General features: G+C 42.9%; 2 protein-coding genes across 2 annotated transcripts; one reads left to right on the forward strand and one right to left on the reverse strand.

Moving 5' to 3' along the window:
• On the reverse strand, positions 6,966–10,724 carry LOC110436468 (serine/arginine repetitive matrix protein 1-like). The gene is made up of 3 exons (XM_021463569.1): positions 10,464–10,724; positions 7,987–8,577; positions 6,966–7,456 (listed from the first exon to the last, which is right to left on the reverse strand). The coding sequence occupies exons 1-3, from the start codon at positions 10,722–10,724 to the stop codon at positions 7,427–7,429; spliced, it is 882 nt and encodes a 293-aa protein (XP_021319244.1). The 3' UTR covers positions 6,966–7,426.
• LOC8075256 (arogenate dehydratase/prephenate dehydratase 6, chloroplastic) lies at positions 19,047–20,836 on the forward strand. The gene has a single exon (XM_002446352.2). It carries the CDS (start codon positions 19,323–19,325, stop codon positions 20,619–20,621), a length of 1,299 nt encoding a protein of 432 aa, XP_002446397.1. The 5' UTR covers positions 19,047–19,322; the 3' UTR covers positions 20,622–20,836.

Consider the following 24,746-nt stretch of genomic DNA (forward strand, 5'->3'; position numbering starts at 1 on the left):
CACAGCGATTCAATGAAAAGCCCGTGGGCCTCTGCTTCTCCTTGGTCTGTACGCATAGGGCTAAGATGAAAGATATAGATGGACGGAGGGAGTATATTACAAGATGTTGTAGAGCTTGTCCTGAAGATCAATATATGGAAACAAAAATACACAAATATCCCTACAAGAGAGTCATTGCACCCAATCTGATGTCCGTAGATGGACCTCGGGAGCAGTGCTTTGGCAAGGAAATAATTTTTATTCAACTCTCCACACTATTATTGCACACCATCGGTAGATTTTTTTATTTTTTTATTCATCTTCAGCTAGTGGACGACAACGAAGTGACAATTGATGGCAGGCTGGGTTCGGATTAGGCCTTGTTTAGGTGGGAGATTGTGTCGGAAAGATGTCGGTATAAGTTTTTAGAAACTAATAAAAAAATAAATTATATAACTTGTCTGAAAACGGCAAGACAAATCCATTAAGCATAATTAATGTATCATTAGCACATGTGGGTTACTGTAGTACTTAAGACTAATTATGGACTAACTAGGCTTAAAAGATTCGTCTCGTGTTTTTCAACCAAACTGTGTAATTAGTTTATTTTTTTATCTACATTTAATGTTCCATGCATGTGTCCAAATATTCGATGGGATGGATGGAATTTTTTTGGGTGGGAAACTAAACAGAGCCTTATTTTGAGACACATTTTGAATCCTACAACGTTTAGCATTCTAGGTTGAAGGGAGTATATATCATATACAAACAAGATTACAGAGGTATGTTTTGAAATAGATGAATTGTAATAATGTTTCTCAAATTTTGAAAATTATAATGACACCGTTCCAATTAACCCTTGTTATTTTTTGAAACATTAACCCTTGTTTTTACTAGCGGTTCATATAAGTCTACCATTAGTGCTAATGTATTTAGAGCATCTTCACCAGATTGAGCAAATGTAATCCCTTTTACCCTCTAACCACAAATAAAGGGGATTCATGGCAACCAAATGAACTCTCCTATATCCTCTTTCCAATCCCCTTATCTCAAAACCTTCCTTCGATCCCTCAAAGAAATGGGAACATCCAGAATTTTTGCTCAATACCCTTTCTTCCTTCCTCTCGCAATGATGTCCTAGATCCACAATGCAGACTAATGCCGAGCGAAGCAGGCACACAGGTGTCGCGCTACCACTGTATTGTGGCTCACTAGGCAGTCTACTCGTGTCGTGCCACCTCCACTACTTCACCGTATCGCCGCGCCCTGCGTCACATGCGGGGCGCACGTTGGGCGGAGAAGCAGACACTGTGCCGCCGGGTCGTGTCTAGCGGTGAAACAGGTGCTACGCCTCTCAGCCGTATGGTGAGTAGGGGAGTTGTCGACGAAAGCTAGTCGGCAGTCTACCTTGGGGTATACCCACGGTAGTAGTTTATCGGTAGACGGTGCGCAAACTACGAACTCGATGGTGACGCAAGACACGGACAAGCTTTTTATCCAGGTTCGGCCGCCGAGTTGGCGTAATACCTACGTCCTGCGTCTGGTTGTATTGGATTGTGTTGAGAGAATATGATATGATCTGTCCTCTAGGGGACCTCTGCCCCTCCTTATATATCCTGGAGGGACAGAATTACAAGCAAAGTATCCTATTTGGTACAATATATTGTAGCCTTGCGGTGCACGCCGACCAGTCGTGCGCCGCACGTCTTCATCCTGTGGGCTGAGCCACCTCTGATGGTGCGGCCCATATAGGCCCATGAGGGTATAGGGGTTTATACCCCCACAGCTAGTCCCCGAGCACCATGTATTGTGATGTAACACGTCGTCTTGAGCTTCTTCGATCAGTGAGGCTTGACGTCTTCAATAAGTAGGAAAGTCGCCCAAACAGTTGCAACGGTATTTTGACCAACTCCAAAGACAGTTGATCAACATTGACATCGAAGAAGCAGGTTGTTCGAAGAATGCATGGTGCTCTTAATTAAAAAAGATTTCTTTCCTAGTGAAGTGTGCCCACTTTACTTTTCTGAAAAGTATACACCTCAAAAAAGCAAGCATATTCACCGCATGGTGAAGTGTGCCCACTTAGTCCCCGAGCCTGGTAGTAGGTGACGTGGGCACGTGGTGCCAGGGTCAAAAGAAAAGTCCTCAAAGAAATTCTGAAACGAGATGCATCGCCAGATGCATCGTACCGATGTAGTCCCCGAGCTTGCTGGAAGGCGAAGTATGAGCCTTGTAGCAAGGTCTAAAAAATTGAATTTACCAGTCCCCGAGCATATCATGCTCGTCTGCAATTGAATAGACTAATCGACCAGTCCCCAAGCATATAACGCTCGGTGGTTGGTACAGTCCCCGAATTCTCAAATTGGTGGGCTGGTCGACCAGTCCCCGAGCGTATAGTGCTCGGTGGTCGGTACAGTCCCAAAACTCTCAAATTGGTGAGCTGGTCGAACAGTCCCCGAGCGTATAGTGCTCGGTGGTCGACACAGTCCCCGAGCACGGCGTAGGGACCGGTGGACAAGTCCCCGAGCGTGGTTGGGAACGTAAACGTGCTCGGTGGTCGGCACAGTCTTCGAGCACAGCATAGAGAGTAGTCGACAAGTCCCCGAGCGTGGTTGGGAACGTAAACGTGCTCGGTGGTCGGAGCAGTCCCCGGGCACAGCGTAGGAGTCGATGAGCCTCCAAGCGTAGCTTGTCGACTGGGCCAAACTCCTGAAAAATAAATATAAAGAATTGGTAGTACATGATGTATAAATAACCTTTAGATAAAAAATCAGTACTAAGATAAGTTTTAGATTTTTTGTTATAAAATTAGCACGAGTAGTTAATTCATCCTAGAGCTTGTACCAGCTCTGGTTTAGCCAACAATCAGCATGAGGTGCGGAACCTAGGCACGCGTAGGATTGTCAGCCACGTCAGAGAGCTACTGCCGACCACCCGGAACGCAGAGGGCGGATCTCGTGCACGTGTAGGGAGGAGTCGGAGACAGTACCGGCTCTGGAAAGCTCGTGTAGGAGAAAAAACTAGTCGGCTAAAAAAGTTGTTTTGAAGAATAATAATATTAAAAATATTATGCCAAAAATAAATAAAATATTAGAATTGTACTTATCTTTGGACGAAAGTCTGGTCGGGAGAGTTGCTTGACTTGTTGTCGTGATGGTGGTCGCGGCTGTCGTAGCGCCGTTCTTCGCGGCGATTATTATTGCGACTCGTGGTCAGAGCAAGTAGACCAAACAACTTGGTCGATAGCCTGAGCAGGTCGGTGTCGTCGATCTGTCTCCCTTTGTAGCAGAGAAGCGGGTGACGCGTTGTCGGCGTGGTCGGAGACGTTGCTGGAGTAGTTGGAGTCGTAGCTAACGTGGTTGAAGCCGCCGCCGACGTCGATGAAGAAGTGGTTGGCGCAGATCGGATCTACACCTCCTCCGTGGTCGTGGCGGTGAAGCTGTTGAAGCTGTCGGTGAACGTGAAGTCGCCCGCCATGGCCACGAAGTCGGGGATGATGACCATCTCGTTCGTCGGGAGAGCTGTACGCACACCCCCTATCTGGCGCGCCACTGTCGACGAAAGCTAGTCGGCAGTCTACCTTGGGGTATACCCACGGTAGTAGTTTATCGGTAGACGGTGCGCAAACTACGAACTCGATGGTGACGCAAGACACGGACAAGCTTTTTATCCAGGTTCGGCCGCCGAGTTGGCGTAATACCTACGTCCTGCGTCTGGTTGTATTGGATTGTGTTGAGAGAATATGATATGATCTGTCCTCTAGGGGACCCCTGCCCCTCCTTATATATCCTGGAGGGACAGAATTACAAGCAAAGTATCTTATTTGGTACAATATATTGTAGCCTTGCGGTGCACACCGACCAGTCGTGCGCCGCACGTCTTCATCCTGTGGGCCGAGCCACCTCTGATGGTGCGGCCCATATAGGCCCATGAGGGTATAGGGGTTTATACCCCCACAGGAGTAGGCTGAGTGGAGTGGGTGGAGGAGCACCAAACCACGAGGACATGCTAGGCTTGGGGCGGGAGATCAGCATGCATTGTATCAAGCGCCGTCGTGAGAGGAGGAAAGAGAGTTTATTTCTAATGCCATTGGCACATGTGATTCATATATAAGGGGATATAATTTTTCTCAATGTACTGCAATAAAACCCCCCTATTCCCTTTTATCTAGTTTTCTAATTCTCCTATTTGAATATTTTAGAAAAGTAAGATGTTCTTCTGTTTGTTTGAACTTATTAACACTGCTTTTCCCAATTCCATTACCACGGTCGCTCGCATGTCTTTAACTCATTGGGTAGTATGCGAGGCGACCAGTCGTGGCTTGTTAGTTGCACGTTCAGGGAATTGTTGGCCATGGACGCATAGAGAGAGCCGATCGAGCAAGCCACGCTCGAGTGAACCATCCTAGCTACTTTTTTCCTTTACCTTTTTATTTTGTTTCTTTTTTTCTTATTGTTTTGTGTTTTTAGAATTCTTTTCATCTTCTATATGTTTTATCCTTCTAACTTCTTTTTGGCAGCGTTGGCGAGCTACATAGATTAACTTATAATCACATAGCTTATGACTTACAACTTACTCCATCCATCCTAAAATAATTATCGTTCTCGCTCTTAGAGAAACAACTCTGACCGAATATATATTAAAAATATCAATACTTATGGTACATAATTAGTATTATCGGAAAGATCTTTGAATCTATTTTTAATAAGTGTATTTGAAAATACAAATATTGCATGCATTTTCTATAAATTTAGTCAAATTTTGACATGGAAACCCGAGGATAGTTATTTTGGGACGAAGGGAGTATGCACACAAATTGTATTGAATAACTTATGTACATAAGTTTATATAGAATAACTTATGTACAAAGTTGTGTGTGATAACTTTTGTTCATAAGTTGTATACATAATTTTTGTATTTCTAAGTTTTTGTATAAGTTATAAGTAAATTTGTTCCTTTTGTGTGTTAATAACTTTTGTGTTAGCAAGCTTTGGCATAAGTTATAAGTTAATTTGTTACTTTGCGTCTAATAACTTTTTAAAATAATTATGTTTTATAACTCTTGAGTTTCCAAGTCTTCACATAAGTTATATGTTATAAGTTTATTTTATAAGTTATATGTATACGTTAGTACACATAAATTTTTACTAGAATGAAAATTTTCAAAATATATTCAAGTGGGGGTCTAGTTTTATTCGTTTCGTCGCGTAGAACATACTGGTGCAAATATAATTAAAAATAGATACACCATTTAAAATAAATGTTTTGTTTTTTCCTACCTTACACTAAGTTGATGTCATAGCCAGAGGAAAAAAGAGCGGAGGAGGGGAAGGGTTGCTGGGGCATAGCATGGGAGCACGAGAAATAGAAACTGCGCCTATAAAAATGATTTTTTTTTCCTAAAATAAAAAGTGGGACGTGTTAGAATTTTGATCACCCACCTAGGAATGGGTAAACGTTCACCAATGGTGTGGCCGCTGCTTTTTAGCGAAGGAACATTGGATCAAAAGCTATGGCAAAAAATATTGTTTGCTAATTTATTATGAGAGAAAACACTATTGAATGACAGATTTAGATGATAAACTCAAACAAATATGGCACAAGAAATCAGCAGCAACAGCGGAATTTCAGCGAACCAATGCTTTTGCATAAGTTTACCGCCAGTGAAAATCCTCCTAATCTTTTTTGAAGTGTTTCCTTAAGTGTAACTCCTATTTTGCCTACTAGCCGTATCTATTTATATCCTACTACTTACATTAATGATATGTTTGGTAAGATAGGACAAACAGAGGTCGACGCACGCATTCATGAAAGGAAGGAACAAATGTGGGGAGTTTATAATCGGAGGAGGCAATATATGTGATCCTCAGCTGATTATCGTGGTTCGTCGTGCGTCCAGTTAACCATCGACAACACACGTCCTTGTCGAGTGTCAAGTTGACGACCATATATGAGCTGGGCAGTTATATAGCATCGATCGCTCGGTGCGCCGGCCACTAGTACTGTGAGTGATGATATATGCATGAACTAAAGGCAACTAGATCGTTTTCCGGCCACACGATGAGCTTCGGGTCCCAAGAGAAGTTTTTTTTGTACTATACATTTTGCTTGTAGCACCAATAATAACGAGTTATTAGGTGGTTACGAAAATTCGTGAAGAAGAAGGTTGGTAGTACATATTGTTTATAAAATGTGTAGACCGTAGAATTACGGGAGTAGTTGTTACGAGTAGTTGTTGTTTGAACAATTACTCCATTCACTACTGGATCCGGCTTCTTTGCCGAGAGCCGAGAGCCCTCGGCAAAGGCCTAAAAACCCTCGGCAAAGTCTTTGCCGAGAGCCAGAAACGCCCTCGGCAAAGCCCACGGCGCCGTCGAGGAACGTCAATGTTGACGTCGTCTTTGCCGAGAGCCGTGCTGGCAGGCTCTCGGCAAAGACTTTTTATTTTTTTTAAAAAAAAGTCTTTGCCGAGAGCCTGCCAGGCTGGCTCTCGGCAAAGGAGAGCTTTGCCGAGAGCCGTGCTAGCTGGCTCTCGGCAAAGACTTTTTTAAAAAATAAAAAAAAGTCTTTGCCGAGAACCCGTCAAGCTGGCTCTCGGCAAAGGAGGGCTTTGCCGAGAGCCGTCCAGGAAGGCTCTCGGCAAAGACATTTTATTTTTTTTTAAAAAAAACTTGTCCTGTGTCTACAATGACAAAGCTTAAACCAATTAGTACAATTAAACAAGAAGTACTTACAAAGATATGCAAAATGACGAAACATAATGGTTGCACCATTAATTGGACATACAAACACCTAGCTAAGAGCATCAGCTCTGCCCTTAAATTGAAATGATGTCTGCTGAAGTTTTAACAAGTGTTTGAAGTATTCTGAAACTTCCAAAATAGCTCTTTTTAGTTTTGAGGTGAGAGCACCACTCTGCTACTGTACTAAATCTCATTTCAGTTTTTACTCATGATGTCTGCTGAAATTTGTTTGCTTAGTTGACCTTTTTGGAGGGGGTAAAAAGGAAGAGTTGAATTAAAAAAGAATTAGTATATGTTACAGACAGCTGAAAGATAGATGGAACCCACATTGTTTTGCCCTTGGGAAACCATAGAGCACTGAGTTGCAAGCAAGATTGCTGCAACAACAGCATGGTAGGAGTACAATGGTTTGCAACAGTAGCCAATCCACTCTGCAAGTTGGAGACTGCATAGAAGAGTTCTTACAAACTACTACTAGTAGATGAGTATTCCCATCAGGCCGAAGAGCAGTTACAACTTGAACAGCCTATCCACGGATCATTACGTCGCCCTTTGCCAAAAGACCAACATTCCTACAGAAAATTTCTTGACTACCGCAAGAGCAAGAACATCACAACAGCACACCTAATCTAGGAAACAAGAAACTAGATAAGAACTGAGAAAATCGAGAGACATACCACCGAAATGTTGCCTCTCCAGCTCTCCTATATAACTCCCTCCAACTCCTGTTGAACCTGAAACAAGATCTGACGAAATTAAAAGAAAAAAAAACACAAAGCATGATCAGAGATCGCAAACCGGTCGCAGTGAACTAGTGAAGCAAGCACACAGCAACCTATCAGATCAAATAAATTCAGAGGGATAGCTTTCACAGACTATTTACATTGCAGCTCGAAATGGCTTTCCACTCACCAGTGTTAAACCCGCATTTACATTAGTGCAAGGTTATGGGATAGCTTTCACAGACTATTTACGTTGGTCTTATCCTGTTTATTATATTTATTAAAAAAAATAGTGTATGTCAGGTGTCCAGCTGTAAATAGAGATAAGCCCATTTCCTGAGTAATCAGAAACAGTTTCACTTAATAGACTACTCCGCAGCACCACTTCATCCACTACCAGTCCTGTCGTATTAGCTGAGTGACCAGATCATAAGGATGTAAAGCACAGTTTCTTTTTCGCTATATCAAGAATTTAAATAAAGCAAATAAAGTTCACGAATGTACTAATTGGATCTGAAGGAATTTTTAAGCAAGAAATTTACCATCTGAATCTGAGTGACCACTACGGTTATTTGCCATCTGAATCTGCTACGGAAGTGTGCTGCAACTAGATAACCAACACAGTAACGAAATTTACCAACATCTGAACGGAAGTGTGCTGCAACTATCAGATCAAATAAATTCAGGGGGAACAAAAGCCAGCGGCAGCAGATGGAAATTAAAATCCAGACCAAGACACGGGAGGAGGAGGAGGTTACCTCGGCGAGAACCTGACCCAGAGAGCGGAGCATCCATGGTCTTGTCCTCTCGCCGACGCCCTTTGGCTGTGCGAGGGCCCAGGGAAGGAGCGGCGGCGGCGCACGGGGCCGGGGAGGGGCGGCGGTGGCGGTGGCGCACGGGGCCGGGGAGGGGCGGGACAGGGGCGGGGCCGGGGGATCTGGACGGCGGCGGCGGCGGCGGCGGCGCACGGGGAGCAGCAGTACTGCGGTGGCGGCGCGGGGGCTTCGGCGGCGTGCGGGCGTCGGCGGCGGGAGCAGCGGTGTGGGGCGTCTGGTTGGGCCACGGGTGTTAGGGTTGGCGTCTGGTTGGGCCACTGGTGGAGATAAGGGGATTTTATTTTTTCTGAGAATATCCTTTGCCGAGAGCCGCAGAAAAAAAACTCTCGGCAAAGAAAAAGACTAGTTATTTTCTACAAATACCCTTTGCCGAGAGCCAGTCAGTAAGGCTCTCGGCAAAGATCCTTTGCCGAGAGCCAGATGTACAGGCTCTCGGCAAAGAGCTGTTGACTTTTTTTATTTTTTTTTATTTTAGAGCTGAGTTTTTTTGTGTGTATTTGTGACACAATTTCTAAATACATTTCAAAATTTGGTATCAATTTGACTTTTTTTACTATATTTAACTAATTAATCTTGTTTCTTTATATTTTTCACATAATTCAAATTTGAACTGCAGGTACATGCAATATTGGAACTCGGTGATTCGAAAAATGATAGTCTGGATATTTGGTGTATGTTGAGGCCGTATCCACAACCATACATGAAATCTCAACCCTCTCGCTAATGTAACATGTCGAGGAATGTGAGGGAAAGTGATTTTTAATTATATAAATTCAAAATGAAGTCCAGAAATCACGAAACTTGGCAACGAGTTGTGTTATCGCATGTTGAGGGTGTGGTAAAAAATTCATAAGGTTTCGAGCAAGTTGGGACACCGGATGTCTAAAACCCATACTTCTCCACATGTGATCAATTGTGATCATATATGGAGAAGTTTGGGTTTTAGACATCCGGAGTTGCAACTTACTTGAAACCTTATGATTTTTTTACCACAGCGTCGACATACAATAATACGGCATGTCGCCAAGTTTTGTGATTTTTGGAGTTCATTTGGATTTTTTATAATTAAAAATCACATCTACAACACATGGATGGTCATGTTTCGTATACAAGACATTCAAACTTTTGGGTGACTTTATGGATACAGCCTCAAAATACACTCTCGAACATGAATATCATTTTTTGAATGGCTATATTTTATTATTTAATACACCTCTAGTTCAAATTGACTTTTTCAAGAAAAATGCAAGGAAAATAAATTAATTGATGAAATATAGCAAAATATCATAAAAATCTCTAAACTTTTAACATATGCTTGTATACAATATGCAACGGCTACAGAAAAAGTTTGGGTCCAAAATTCAAAAAAAAAATTCCCTCTTTGCCGAGGGCCAATTTTGGCTCTCGGCAAAGAAGCTCTTTGCCGAGGGTCAGTTATGGCTCTCGGCAAAGGAGCTCTTTGCCGAGAGCCAGAGTGGCATGCGCTCGGCAAAGGTTGCTGGTCTGGGTCCAGCTTTAAGCATGTGAGATTTGCCACCCTCCTCTTTTCCGACAGCCTAACAGGGTGGCTCTCGGCAAAGGCGACGACTACGGGAGCCGTTCACGGCGCGGCACCTTTGCCGAGAGCCTTCCTTTGCCGAGAGTCGTACTTTCGGCAAAGCTGGCCTTTGCCGAGTGCTCGGCTTTGCCGAGAGCTTAGCCGTCGGCAAAGGGTCTTTGCCTAGAGTCCGTCCTGGCTCTCGGCAAAGGATGCTTTGCCGAGGGTCTGACTCTCGGCAAAGCTGGACCCTCGGCAAAGCTTCGGTTTCCCGTAGTGATTCATGGTTTCTTTAAACAATCACTACTAGCTAACCACACTAGACCGACCAAGGCATGCATGCAGATGCAGCCACAGCACCAGACGACTTGAGTACACATCGCGCGCCGGTCCTCCTGCGCTTTAATTTCTCTCCCTCTCCCGACTCGCGCTTTCCACATTCGGTGTGGATCGGAGTACACTGGAAATTCAGTGAGGACCACACACGACGAGCAAAAGGATCAGAAAAAACACCGGCCGGGACCCTGAGCATGGACGACGGAGGATTCAAGGATACCACCACAGTCTTGAGCGGCGCATAGCTAGCTACGACATGGCCCTACACGATGCATGAAGCTATGCGGCAGAGGGTGAGAGGGAGCAGCACCCTTGGGTTTGTGTGGCTGGGGAGGTAGGCACGGCGGACGTGGAGCCGTGGAGGGAGTTGCATGGGGCCAACCGACGTGGGCGCGCAACACGCCACGGCCGCACCAGCAGGCACCGCGCCACATCTCCGGCGGTCTGCTGGTTCTGCGCTGGCGAGCTTGATGGGCCGGCCTTTTTCCTCGTCCTCCCTCTCGTCCCCCGCGCGCGGTGACCGGTGACCGGTGACCTCGATCGCGGTCGGGTCGGGTCGGGTCTTCTTCATCGGTCGGTCCTCGATCGTGTCGTCGTGATGGGTCTACCGCGTTCGCACGCACACGGACACGTCCCGCCCAACGTGAACGTGCTGCGTGCTGCCTTGACTGTTGACTCCGCGGATCTACACGAACGCTGGGTTTCCGTGGGTAGTGGGTACACGATAATTGCTCGGTACTTTGGGTGGCGCGCCTCACAAGTGTGACAACGATTCGAGTGTACTCTCGAAAAATAGTAATATTTTTGACATTTAACGATTTATCTTATTTAAAAAATTATGTAAATTAAAAAAATAAACAAATTATTTTTAAAATATCTTTAATGATAAAATAAGTTTTAACAAAATACTTGATATTGATAAAAAAAAATCTAAAACCAGCAACGGATCATCAAATCAAATAAGATGTGTAAAATTCTAAAACCAAGGCACGTAGAGATTCTCTATCATATTGAATCTTGCGGCACATGTATGGAGTATTAAATATGGATAAAAATTAACTAATTGTACAATTTATCTATAATTCGCGAGACAAATTTTTTAAGCCTAAACTATAATTAGATAATATTTGTCAAATACTCCCTCCGTCCCAAAAAAGAGTGTTGTTTTAGGTTTTCGTATCACAAGTTTGACTCGATTTATAGAAAATACATACAATATTTGTATCTTTAAATAAATTTGTTAAAAAACTAGACTTAAAGATCTTTTCAATGATACTAATTATATACTATAAATATTAATATTTTTTACTATATATTTAGTTATCTATTTGTATCTTTAAATAAATTTGTTAAAAACCAGTCGTTACTATACAGTAACCCCAATGACACCTCTACCAAACATTGGACAGATTTAGTGGTGACTCAACACCACTGTAGACCACTTTGGAGTAACTGTTTGGTGCCATAGCTTTGGTGCCTTACATAGAAAATGCTCTGTGCACTAAAGCTTTGATGTGATAACTCTGATGCACACCGAAAGTCAAGGTGTTTGCGCTACTATTTGAGATAGTGGATTGTAGGGGAACTTCTATGCACTCTTCGGTGCAAACTCCGGTGCTTCCCTAGGAACTCTGGTGCATCTAGAACAACTCCAAACTCTTCCAATTCAAACACATTTGAGTTTGGTTCTGATTCCATTGAGCCTTGGGCTTCATTTGCTCTAGATAGCTCTAGTCCCACAAGTGTGTATCATATCCACTATTGGTATTTTTAAACGCACATAGATAAATCCGCAAGCGCGTAGATACAGGTATAGCTTTCACCTGGAAGTATTCCAAGATATCGTATTTATCCACAGGGAAACAATGGTCAAATAAGTTGACAGTTTCACTATCATGTATCTACTAACTAGTATACCAACTAAACTAAAGTGGGGGTAAGTGTTGATAACGATAAGAGTTACAGTAATAACACACACATGAGAGAATTCCATGGTAAAGTAAATGAGTAGTCTAGCTAAGTTGAGAGGACAATGGGTGAGTTCAAGGTTCCCAAATACTTCTCTATTACTTTGATTCTATTCTAGTTTAGACTTGTGGGTATAACTAAAGCATGGATAAATAAAGGGATCACACCATTACACTTTGGGACATCATAACACTAGCCACAGACAGGGATGAGAAGGGGGCTAAGAAGCTCAGACTATAGTCCTACAAACACCAACCCATATATGGTGGACTACGTTGGCCATTAGAGCTGTCACCATCTAGGGCTACCACAATTATCCATGGGACTGGACGCAATCTCAAATAACCTATGGTTTAGACACCATGTCTACACTCTTGACTATTACTCTAATCATGATCTATAACTAGAGCACTCAATGCGAGTGGAGATCCCATGACAAGATGTAAAATTATACTAACCATACACATGGAATGCATAAAAAGTAAATAGATAAGATAACTATATTAAAGCATAAGTCTTTCAAAGGTAAAACACATAGATATACCAAACCTTCGAAGATTTCTCTAGAACTTGAGCATGGCTCAACTCTCATAACTATAATTTATAACCATAATTTATACTATTGATGTAAACGATAAACCATAACTAAAATCCTACTCATAACAGGGATAAGTCACTTGATAAAAGATATAAGATAAATAATGATCAGTCATCATAAATAGATAAACATCAGAGCTCTTCTAGTCATAGTAATAGCTAGCCAATGGATAAACTCAGGAAGAAATACTAAGGTAATTATATAACTACATCAATAAATAACTCTAATTAGTGTAATTACATCTAGAAATCATTGTTAAGTCAACCCTATATCATAGTCACATGTAAAGAGGCATCAACTAATGAGAATATTAAGACACAAGCGCCACCTCCTTCGTGACCGTGCCCAAGCTTGTCCTACGTACGGAGGGTGGACTACAGAGGAACCAACACAGTTGTCACCTGCGCGGACTACCACATGTCTCGGCATGTCAGGGTGTCCTCGTAGATAAACAAGATATCTAGACACCACGTCTACAGTCTACCATCTACCCAACAATTAATTAGATAAACGCTATACGAGCAATTACATGAATTCAATAAGATCAAACCAACTATCCTAGACATATAATCAAAGTAGACAATGACTATTGCAATTAAGAATATATAAGAGATTAAGAACAATGTTGCCTGAATCATAATATTGAATACAATTAGAGAAAGGTACTAGAACTATACTGAACTCTGCGCTCTAGACAGACGCCAGGGGCTCCGGATCCCGCTGAAGAACTAGAACTCTTCTACTTCTAATCTAACTAGGCTAAAACTATGAACTAGAGAGGCTCTGATGAACTAGAGAAGGCTCTTGATGGATTGATCTCCAAATGACTTAATGCCTTCAGGGAGGGGGGTCTGCCTCTTTATTTATAGCCCGGTGGGATCGACGTGCGTCGCAAGATCAAACCAACTTAACCAAGAGCCAAGATGACTCCTCGGAGGCGATGGAGGAAGCCTCCAGAAGGGGGGGGGCAAAACCCTAGAGTAGGGGCGGCCACTGGCCCCAAGTTTCTTCTAGTGTCTTCTGGATCCTTCCCACGTCCCAATCGTGATCTTTTTCATGGCGGATAAGTTTTGTGTTTATTTTGCACTTGAATCCCTCTTTTTAGCTTTTCTAGAAATAGACCCTGGAAAATACAGAATATGCAAAACTCGTGGAAATTGTCAGTTTAAACCCTAGACTAGTGTGTTTTCATGTTCTCCTTTGGGTTTAAAATTCTAATAAAAGTTGACATTATCGACCGTCAACAACAGACAAAATGTAGATGGATGGAAAAATATATACCTTCTATTAATAGGTATATAGATATAGATACGAAAGACATGATTCAATATATTTTGGCTCGGGCTCTATATGACTATCGGCTAACACGAGCTATTGTACCTCATATGAGTACATGTCGCTACGGATTTATCTTTTCCGACCACCTGCATCTCTCTTCCCTCTATCAATTATTCAACGCCGTGCAGGGGCCTTGAAATGCATCGACGTAACTTCTAGCGCTACTGCTAGCTTGGATCAATTCCAAGAAGTTGTAGGGGAGCAGTGTCGGGCCAGGCCTCCCAAATCAACATGATCTTCAATGCCAGGATAGACTCATCGCCCTTACGTATGATGTGATCTTGGGTGTGTGCGTGCGCTGGGTGCGCCAGGTGCATCGTGTAGGCGCTGCGTCGATTTGCAGCTCCACAAGCTAGTTCATGTTTGATCTTAATTATATATTGTTTTTGTTGTCTTCTGAGTCTTGGGTGGCCACGGAAGTGTAAGAGCTAACGAGTTCTGGACAGCCACCCATGGGAATAGAATATTAGCTATAGAAAGATACCTGGTGGACTGAAATTTTCATAATTATATGTTATGGAAAGATACATTGTACAAAAATAAAAATAATTACTCTCTTTATTTCTTAGAAGATAATATCAGATCGTAGACAACATGTACATACCTACATGGACAATGTTATATGGTACTCCCTTATTCACAAATAAATCTAAGCCACTAAGTTTTAAGATTTTTTAATTAATTGATTCATTAGTTAACCTGTATAGGAAAAGAAAAAAAATATTAACAAAACTTGTTGTTGTCTCAATAAACGGCTTTGGGTAATTGTTATTGCATGACTTGCAATTCTTTATGCACGGACAATATCTGTTGAGTGCTCCGTAGGGACCATGCATTATATGTTTGACTATCAATTTGTATAGCTCTCGGTATTTATGTTTGTTAGGTAGCTCGGCGGAGATGATTCTATCATACTGTTCTGGGCATGTATACTTGTATTTTCCTGTCATGATCAGTAAGAAGTGAGCATGTGGTAGTCCCCTCTTTTGGAATTCTACCACATAGGTATAAGTCTTGACCTCTTCAAGAATGTTCTTTTTGAATAGTTGCTTTTTCATTTCTTCTAGTTTTGCTCTGAAAACATGAACAACCAGGTCTGGGCAATGTTGTGGCGTCTGACTGAACTTCAGTTTATTTGTTATCTTTTCAGATTTGGGGTTGCATGTCATCGTAAGGAATATGTCTAGTTTTCCAAATTTTCTAACTAGAGCCATAACATCTAGATACTGACGATGTTTATCTCATGGCCCTCCAATAAATGATGATGGAAGTATTCTTTTCCCAATTTCATTCTCCTGTTGCTCGGCGGCTTGAATGCTATCCAGAAGCCCTTTGTATAGGTCTGCTCTGATTTCTTTCTAATGATGATACAAGTATTCCAATCTAGAGTTTTCAATCTTGATGTATGTATCTACAGCAAACTGTTGGAATAGTCGTCCGCCATGTAACACTAGATCAAAACTATTTGGTCATTCTCTCATAGTCACGCACAACCTGCTATTTGAATCTGTTTTAATATTGAAAAGTCAAGAGTCAATTTCACATGGATGCACATGCTATATATCGTAATTTAATTTTGTATAATACACAAGTATGTGGTATACTGACCTAGGTCCTCGCCATTATCTTTATTCTTTGCACGAGCCTTTATCACATCTTCCATGCTAACACCGATTTTTGGGATATCTGGATACCTACCTAGTTTGCCCTTTGAAAATAATATAGGATATGATAATGGATCGTAGAATCCATGGTATGATTGTATGCCTTTTATTTCATCATTTATGCCATGTATGTTCTTGTTAGTGGTATTTCTTCTTTCGTTTCGTCTATCCATACTGCAGCTACCTCTTTAGTGATTGGTTCGTTGTATACTCTCTGATCCAATCTTTGGTCAAGGTTCAAGATAATTCTATAGACCTGGATCATCATCATAAAAGTAGAGCTCTAGGTGTGTGGCATTTGCTGGAGTATTACCAATTGAGGGTACATTATGGTATATCTGACCATGTGCTCGAAAGGTGTAGATGTTGGAGTTTCTAATGTCAGTCATGTCTCTGTCAAGCTGACAATATAGAGTGTTAAATGAGAAGTGTTCATTGAAGAACCTTTTGTTTCAAAAATGTAGTGCATCTGAATCATTGCTTGTCCAGAGCCTCATGAGTTGAGTTGGTGTCTCTATATTTGCTACTCTAATATCTCCTTTCTTGTAACATAAGTCTTCGGACTCATACTCCAACTTTTTTGCATTGCAAAATTTACAATTTTCCACATTTTGAGCATGTGAGCCTTTTCTGGTATGTTGCTGTAGACAATGTCATACGAGTCAGGGACTTTTGAATCCTCATCTTCCTTGTTGTCTGAGATTTCAATTTCATCATCTATGTCCCACTATGTTTTAGTAATAGAATTTAAAAATCGTCAAAGTATATACTAATTTAAATGTACTAATATAAACATACAATGGTGCGAATATGTTTTGAATATATTTAGCATACCTTGAATAGAGAACATATATTCATCCTTATTGGTGTCTTGTTCAAATATCACTCCATCATTATCTACACATTAATGTTTTTCATTTATATTAGTTCTTGATTTCATAAGAGCATAAATAATATCTTTATAAACATACCCTGATCTTCGTTGTGGATTGATATTGGTACATCTTTGTCTTCGGTGGCTGGACACATTGAAGAGGGAATATCTATCCAAGAAGTATGGTTAGTTATACATAATATTGTATATTGTCTTGTAAATAATTACTCGATAAACTTATCATGATCTTTACGGTAGGTTGTTTGTGGTCCATCTTTATTTTTGGTCGCTTGACACATCGAAGCAGGAATATCTGTCAAAGAACATGTCCAAGAAGCATGGTTAGTTATACATAAGGTTTTATATTGTCTTGTAAATAATAACTCGATAAACTTACAATGATATTTACTGTAGGCTATTTGTGGTCCATCTTTGTTTTTGGTGGCTGGACACATTGAAGCGAGAATATCTATACAAGAACCATGGTTAGTTTTCATGAGCTTCTAATTTGTCTTGTGACGTTAGAAGTATCGTATAGTTATAGTGTTACCATTAATGATGGCCTCTTGTAAATGTGGACGCTCCCCATCGTCATCTCCATTTCTCATTTTGGATGTCCCTTCTTTTGATGATACATCAACATTTCATATTTTTCTTGTGAATTCATCGTTATTTAAATCAAAGGTTGATGTTCTAACTTCTAGGTCTGGTTCTGTATATGCAGGGTTCTCCAAGGCGATTGAATATTTGGTTTCTGCTCTATGCTCCAACTCTTTGTTTTCTGTATTTTTTCTGAATTCTAGTTGCCTTTTGTTCTGGTTGCATATTTGCATACTCTTCACGGTACCTTTTGACTCTTTCCTTCTTTTTTCATTGCTCATATGTGCATATCGCTCTCTATCTCTTTTTATTTTCTTTTCTTTTCCTTGGCATCCATTATCTTCTGACCCTAATGGATTGTTTCATCATTGTTTTTTTATTTGTTTGGATCAATAGAGCAAAAGAATGTATAGTAAGTATAGTGTGATATTTGGCATTAATGTAATAGAGAAAATAAAAAACAATATTTAATTAATTTTACCTAGAGGCAATTCTTTTTATGTTTTCAAGTTCCCCTATGCTATCTCCAGCATGTACATCTTGACGAGCATCAATCCTGGCATCTTCATGATGTAGAATATCACCTTCTGTTAGTGGGGCTTGCCCTGTGATGGTATATCCAAGTACGGGTCCGATAAGGGAATCTTTATTTTTTTTCATGATAGGCTTCACGAAGCCTTTTAAGCCTTTCTTGCTTTTTTTTATTTGTCATCTTGGCATACCACTCTCTGTCTCTTTTCCTTTTTTCCTTAGCATCCATTAATGTATCTTCTGCCTGATTGTTTTTTGTAATATATGGATCTATAGATCAAAAAGAGTGTACAATAAGAACATTATGATATTTTTCATGAATACAATAGAGAAAAACATTAAAGCAATATATTGATGTAAATTTACCTCGATGCAATTCTGTTTTTAGGTTTTCAGTTGCCTCTATGCCACCTTCAGTGTGTACATCTTGACCTCCAGTGTGTACATCTTGACAGGCATCAACATATAGAGATCTAGGTGCATGTCTGGCGGGGGACGTGGAGGCGAGGCTGGCTCGCTGGCCGGTGCTGGCCCTAGCTCGCGTCGCAAGGGGTGGACTCGGCGGTCGGTGCTGGTCCTTGATATCCATGACATTTTGGAGAAATTGTTCTGTTGATTTTGCTTTCCTCTCTTTAGGCTGTTTTCGTTGGTTTTGCTTTGCTCTCTCTAGGGTTGTTTCTGCTGATTTTGCTTTCCTCTCTCTAGGCTATTTATATAAAATATATGTAGTCCTATTTGAATTTGGACAATACCATATTCCTATACGGAATCTATATGTGCTAATTTAAAGATAATAAAGACATACGGACTGGAAGTTTAAAGATATGTTTTGCTTTCTGTATGTGGTTGTCTATATAAAATATATGTAGTCCTATTTGGATTTCGACTATACCATATCTGGTGGACTGAAACCTACGCGGACTGGACATACAGAAAGTTTAAAAATATGCTTTGCTCTCTATAGAGTTGTTTATATAAAATATATACAGTTTTATTTGGATTTAGACAATACAATACCTAGTGGACTAAAGCCTATACGAACTGGATAGACGGACGGACATAAAGATTTCTGTTGGACTAAAATTTTTATAATTATATATTAGAGAAAGATAGGGAGTAAATATTCTCGTGTTCCACGAAGTGACGCAAAAGGCTGAAACTGCCAAGTGCCAAGGCAAGCGTGGGGAAATGCAGATGCACTGCACGGCACGTTCCGTTTCATTCCACGGTGAGCTGGGGTAGTTTATGTTGGTTGGTGTGGCGGGGATATATTTTGACGCTGACCGAACCAACCCCTCCCCGTCCCGGACCTCCCGAGTCCATGAACCTGCGCCCACGCATCCCCACCGCGCCACCAACCCCTTTGCACTCCAAGCAGCAAGCCTCAGCCTCAGCCTCAGACCATACCAAACGCCGGCGCCGGGCGCCCCCTATATAACTGTCCCCACACGCCCGTGTCCTCCTCAGCTTCTCGCTCTGAAGCTTCAAACTACCCCCAGCAGTTACCCGGCCGAGCAAGCAGAGAGCACAAACCCAAGAAACAGACGAGGCGGAGAGGTAGCTAGCTTCCTGAACTAATCGGCCGGGGGTGTCGCAATGGCTGCAGCGAGTATGATCAAGGCGCCGGTCGGCCAGAATCCGAGGCTCGCGTGCCACGCCCCGGCGAGGGGCGGAGGCGTGGTCAGGTGTTCGTTGCAGGGCGCGGTCGTCGGCGGCCGGGCGGACTGGCAGAGCAGCTGCGCCGTGCTGTCCAGCAAGGTGGCCGCGCTCGGGACGCACTCCATCAACGGCCACGTCGCGCCGGCGCCGGCCCCGGAGCCGAGCCAGAACGGGGCGGTGCTGGATTTGGTCCCCGTGACTAGTATCACCGGCGGCGCCATCACCAAGGCGAACCTGCCGCAGCCGCTCCGCATCGCGGACCTGTCCCCGGCTCCGATGCACGGGTCGCAGCTGCGCGTGGCGTACCAGGGCGTGCCCGGCGCGTACAGCGAGAAGGCGGCCGGGAAGGCGTACCCGGGCAGCGACGCCATCCCCTGCGACCAGTTCGAGGTGGCGTTCCAGGCCGTGGAGCTGTGGATCGCGGACCGCGCCGTGCTCCCCGTGGAGAACTCGCTGGGCGGCAGCATCCACCGCAACTACGACCTGCTGCTCCGTCACCGGCTCCACATCGTCGGTGAGGTGCAGCTCCCCGTGCACCACTGCCTGCTGGCGCTGCCCGGGGTGCGCAAGGAGTGCCTGACCCGGGTGATGAGCCACCCGCAGGCGCTGGCGCAGTGCGAGCACACGCTCACGGCCATGGGCCTCAACGTCGTCCGCGAGGCGTTCGACGACACGGCGGGCGCCGCCGAGTACGTGGCCGCCAACGGGCTCCGCGACACGGCCGCCATCGCGTCGTCCCGCGCCGCCGAGCTGTACGGGATGGAGGTGCTGGCCGACGGCGTCCAGGACGACTCCGGGAACGTGACCCGCTTCGTGATGCTGGCGAGGGAGCCCATCGTGCCGCGCACGGACCGACCTTTCAAGACCAGCATCGTGTTCGCGCACGACAAGGAGGGCACCTCCGTGCTCTTCAAGGTGCTCTCCGCCTTCGCCTTCCGGGACATCTCGCTCACCAAGATCGAGAGCAGGCCGCACCGCCACCGGCCCATCCGCCTCGTCGACGACGCCAACGTCGGCACCGCCAAGCACTTCGAGTACATGTTCTACGTCGACTTCCAGGCGTCCCTCGCGGAGCCCCGCGCGCAGAACGCGCTGGCCGAGGTCCAGGAGTACACGTCCTTCCTCCGGGTGCTCGGGAGCTACCCCATGGACATGACCCCCATGACCGCCGGCTCATCCACCACCATTTCCTCGTCCGATGGTCCCTCGTCGTCGTCGTCGTCGTCGTCGTCATGATTACTCCTCCTGGAGGCCGGCCGGAGATCCGTCCGAGGAGAAGTCGTCGAGTGGGGACGTTGGTTTTCTGCTCATGTCGTCCTACTCGCCCCTCGCTGCGGCCAGGAGTAATTGATTTTGGGTTCACTTTAACCCGTCGTGGTAATATACGTGTAATTGTTCAAATTCATCTTCAGTGAATATATAGTACTACTTGTAGAAGACATTCATGTCCATCTGTTGTCGGAAACTCTGAACACTTTCTACTTACTGGTAGCAGTAGTTGCTATACATAAAAAAAAAAGGTTTGCATACAAAGCTGACCGCGTCCAAAATGGGTTGGTGGCACGATAATTCTCCTGTCCGTCCCACCTTGGGTAACCTTTGGTAGATTTGGCTGCACGTTGCTGGCCAATTGGATGCAATGCATCTAGCCTAGCCCTCTCTGTGCTCGCGCCCATTTCCTGGAAGTGGGACGAAATCGTCAGGAAAAATGTGTTGATGCGGTCAGAGAGAGCATGCGCGTTGGTTGGTGGTGTTTCAAAGAAAGGGAGGTGAACTGCTCCCCTCCCCTCTACGTATACAATTATCAAATGTATGTCTCATTGCTCACATGTTTGTGGTGCGACATTGACGAATCTGACGTTAAATCACTAACGAGCCGGAGGGCCGGGACCCCAGGACAGCGACGTCGCACCTACACCACGCGACGGCCACCCGGCAACCACGCAGAGTAACAACAGCAGCCACAGGCTGTTCCACGACGCTACGATACAAGAGAGCGAGCGTCATAGATCATAGAAGCAGCTCCTGGAGCTGAATATAAAAGAGAGGGTATCAGTATCAGGGATCAATTATATACTCTTTTCGGAAAAGAAGGGTTTCAACCAATGACGGCGCGACGCCACGACGAAAGAGCACGTAGACAGACGACCTTTTTTTCTTCTTTTTTGGTAAAAGACACCTCACTTTTGACAATTCTCAGTGGCAGCAAAGACCAATATAAACAATAGACAAAAAGACACAAAACAACCTCTAAAAATAATTATACATCAAAGATCAAATCAATCGTCTCCTTCCTTAGAGCGTTCACTGTCTGCCGGAGTTCAAAGATCGCACTGCAAAGATGGCAAAGGACCTAAAAACACTCTCGCCAAACATGGCTTTGAAGATCGCAAAATTGACTCAACACTGACATTGAGATCTAGTATCCAATGAAAGAGCATCGGGTTGAAGGAATCTCCTAAGGAACACAGGTTTACAATTTGTAGAACATACCAAAAGAAGATATCGAGATTGTCGCATCGAAAATCAAGCATTAGCTAACTTTGATAAATATACAAAATATAAAGATCTGAAGAAGATCTCCAGATCTGATAGATGCAACTCTCATTGGCCCTTCGACGACCCCAAATCAAACGTCATCGAAATATGAATAATCAGAAAGACCTTATTCCAAAGTATCATTGACGCCATCCCCATGTCAACGATGATACTAGAACCAAATACTAGATCGATCCACAGACTAATCTAAAAAAACTAAAGCCTTGTTTAAATCCAAAAAGTTTTTGGATTTTGATACTGTAGTACTTTTGTTTTTATTTGACAAACATTATCCAATCATGGAGTAACTAGACATAAAAGATTCGTCTCGCAATTTATAGGCAAACTGTGCAATTAGTTTTGGTCTTCATCTATATTTAATACTCTATGCATGTGCCACAAGTAGTAAAATTAGTTTCAGTCTTCATCTATAAACAAGGCTTAAAAAAGACAAGAGATTGGAACCCGCTCCTCTGCTCACTAGCCAGATTGCCGGTTAGGAGGGACGAGGGGGACCGAGCCGGTGTGGCAGCAGAGGCGACGGTGGCGGCTGTGTTGGGAGAGGTGAGGAGCGCGTTGCAGATGACTGCAATGTTGACAGACGACCATTTTCCGACCACCTACAGCACGCCAATCAATTTTAACTGCAACATTTATGCACCACAAGATGGGCAATCAAATGGCTGGCGCCATTTCAGCAGACGTGGCCAGCGGTTCTTTGGAGGAGCTCCACGGGTATTGTAGGCGGTAATGTGCTTTATTTGCTTAGTGAGAGAGAGAGAAAAATATTTGTCACTTCTTATGTGGATACTAAAAACAATATGGCTTTATTTTCTGGTTGAGTGCAACAATTTTAAATGTCAATCGGTTGCATATAAAAAATGATTGTTGCGATGTCATAAACTTTAGTTTAATTATGACCAACTTGCCCAGAAAGCAAAACATCTCCACTTCATCATCATGGATAAAAATGATGGCCTTATTTTCTATATCTCCCGTAATCAATTTTTGACAAAAAAAAACTTGACATCCTGCCACCAAAGGATATCTATCGCTGCACTCAACTTCAAAGAATAATCGCGCTTATATTCAACACCAAACCTAGCAAAAGCTAAGTTCAATTCAACATACGTCTGGAACCTTTTCAAGGTCATTTGCTATTCTCTTTTTTTTACAATAGTGGAACTGAAGCCATCCGATGCAATTTTTGAGAGGTTCATTGTTTCTGGCTCCAATCAGATCGTTAGTTTTTCTTCTTCACATTCTTTTGCTGCCTACTATTTTTCTTCTCGTAAAAGTCTGCTGACCGCTCCCTATTATATTATGCCGCAGAGCATCTCTAACATTTGAACAAATGACTCTCCATCCATAAAATTTTTAGCAAAACGAGGAAAAACTCTCTCTAATAGTTTGGCATCCTAATTTCTCATCTTTTCTAACTTGGTATATCTTTCTGCCTAGCATGCAAATATACGTGTGAGCTCCGTGCTTGCATCGGTCTTTCTCTTCATACTTAGCGGGTCTCTTTGTTCGTTTAGCGGGGCTCTTTGTTTCGTTAGAGGTTTTTTGGATTTTTGGAAATGAAATTTACCAAACTGTTGGAGATGAGATCTTTTTCTTCTCTCCATATTATTTTGAGAGTTAGCAAATAACAAGATTTGAGAAATGAATTTTGCCAAACAGTTGGAGATGAGCAAGACCAGATTTCCTATTTCATCTACCAAAAATGTTTCGGTGGGCGGTGAGGGTGGGTAGCATTCAAAATAGACAACGTCGATTTGCGTCATATTGAAACTTGAAAGCAACATGACCATCCTATATACATATAGTAGTACGGTTTTCACTGTATAAATCAACAGGAAAGGGCATGATCAAATTCCAATTGTGTTTTTTAAGGAACAAGTTTTGCCACAACTTTTATTAGAAGAAGAAAACAAAATATCAAAGTTTCGGCCAAGAGCATCTCCAAAAGCCTTTCTAAATCTCACTTTCTAAATCATCATTTGTATTAAAATTGTTTTCTATATCTTTTTTTTTCTAACAGTTTTTTTATGTCTTATGCGCACGAGTTATTTTGGTCTTCTATTTTTGGCTAGCAAAAAAAATCTAGATTATCGACTATATTTAGATGACCATTTTACAAAAACTGTTGAAGGATAGTTTCTCACTAAAATCTCTATTCTTAGTATTTAGGAAGAATATAAATCGTCTTTTGGAGATGTTCTAACACTAATAAATAAAAGGTGACATCCATAAAAATGATAAAGATAACAAATAATTTAATATCCTTCTGTCCGGACTCGTTCTTGTGCAGTGCAGGATGCAAACCGTGAGAGCCCACAAGATGACAAGAGTCGCAGCCCTCCTTATGATTTAGGAACAGAACGTTGTGAAAGCTGGGCTGGTGGGCTAGCTACTGACTGCTATATTCCTGAACCTATTCATTTGGCCCAAGTTACTATAAGCCCAACAGACTTCTGATTTCCGCTCTTCTATCGGAAGGATGGCCACAATTTGTTCGTGGAGCACTCGTGAACACACCAACAGAGCAGTATCTTTGAACTTGATTAATTACACGCCACCAACTGTAAGAAATCTCTCGAGGCACTAGCACGTTGCAGTATCCTTAAACTTGATTAATTACAAAGCTTTTCTAGGTACTACATTATATCTAGATGTTAGAATAACTTATAATTTAGAATAAAGCAGAGTACAGAGTTTCGCTGGTCTAAAAAGTTATGGCTGAAATTACGGTTGCCTATGTTTTGACATTGTTACTGTAGCATAGCATGTCATGGGCTCATTTGTGCAACCAGAGGGGGC

Source organism: Sorghum bicolor, chromosome 6 (assembly GCF_000003195.3).
Source record: "Sorghum bicolor cultivar BTx623 chromosome 6, Sorghum_bicolor_NCBIv3, whole genome shotgun sequence".
Lineage (NCBI taxonomy): Eukaryota > Viridiplantae > Streptophyta > Magnoliopsida > Poales > Poaceae > Sorghum > Sorghum bicolor.

Excerpts from the sequence above, each read along its gene's own strand:
- LOC110436468 (XM_021463569.1), bottom strand. The coding sequence starts at position 10,724 with ATGAAGAAGACCCGACCCGACCCGACCGCGATCGAGGTCACCGGTCAC. Across the intron at positions 8,578-10,463 it reads CCAGCCACACAAACCCAAGG|GATATTCTCAGAAAAAATAA; the intron begins GTGCTGCTCCCT and ends CTCTCGGCAAAG. Across the intron at positions 7,457-7,986 it reads TGGTCACTCAGATTCAGATG|GTTCAACAGGAGTTGGAGGG; the intron begins GTAAATTTCTTG and ends ATCTTGTTTCAG.
- LOC8075256 (XM_002446352.2), top strand. The coding sequence starts at position 19,323 with ATGGCTGCAGCGAGTATGATCAAGGCGCCGGTCGGCCAGAATCCGAGG.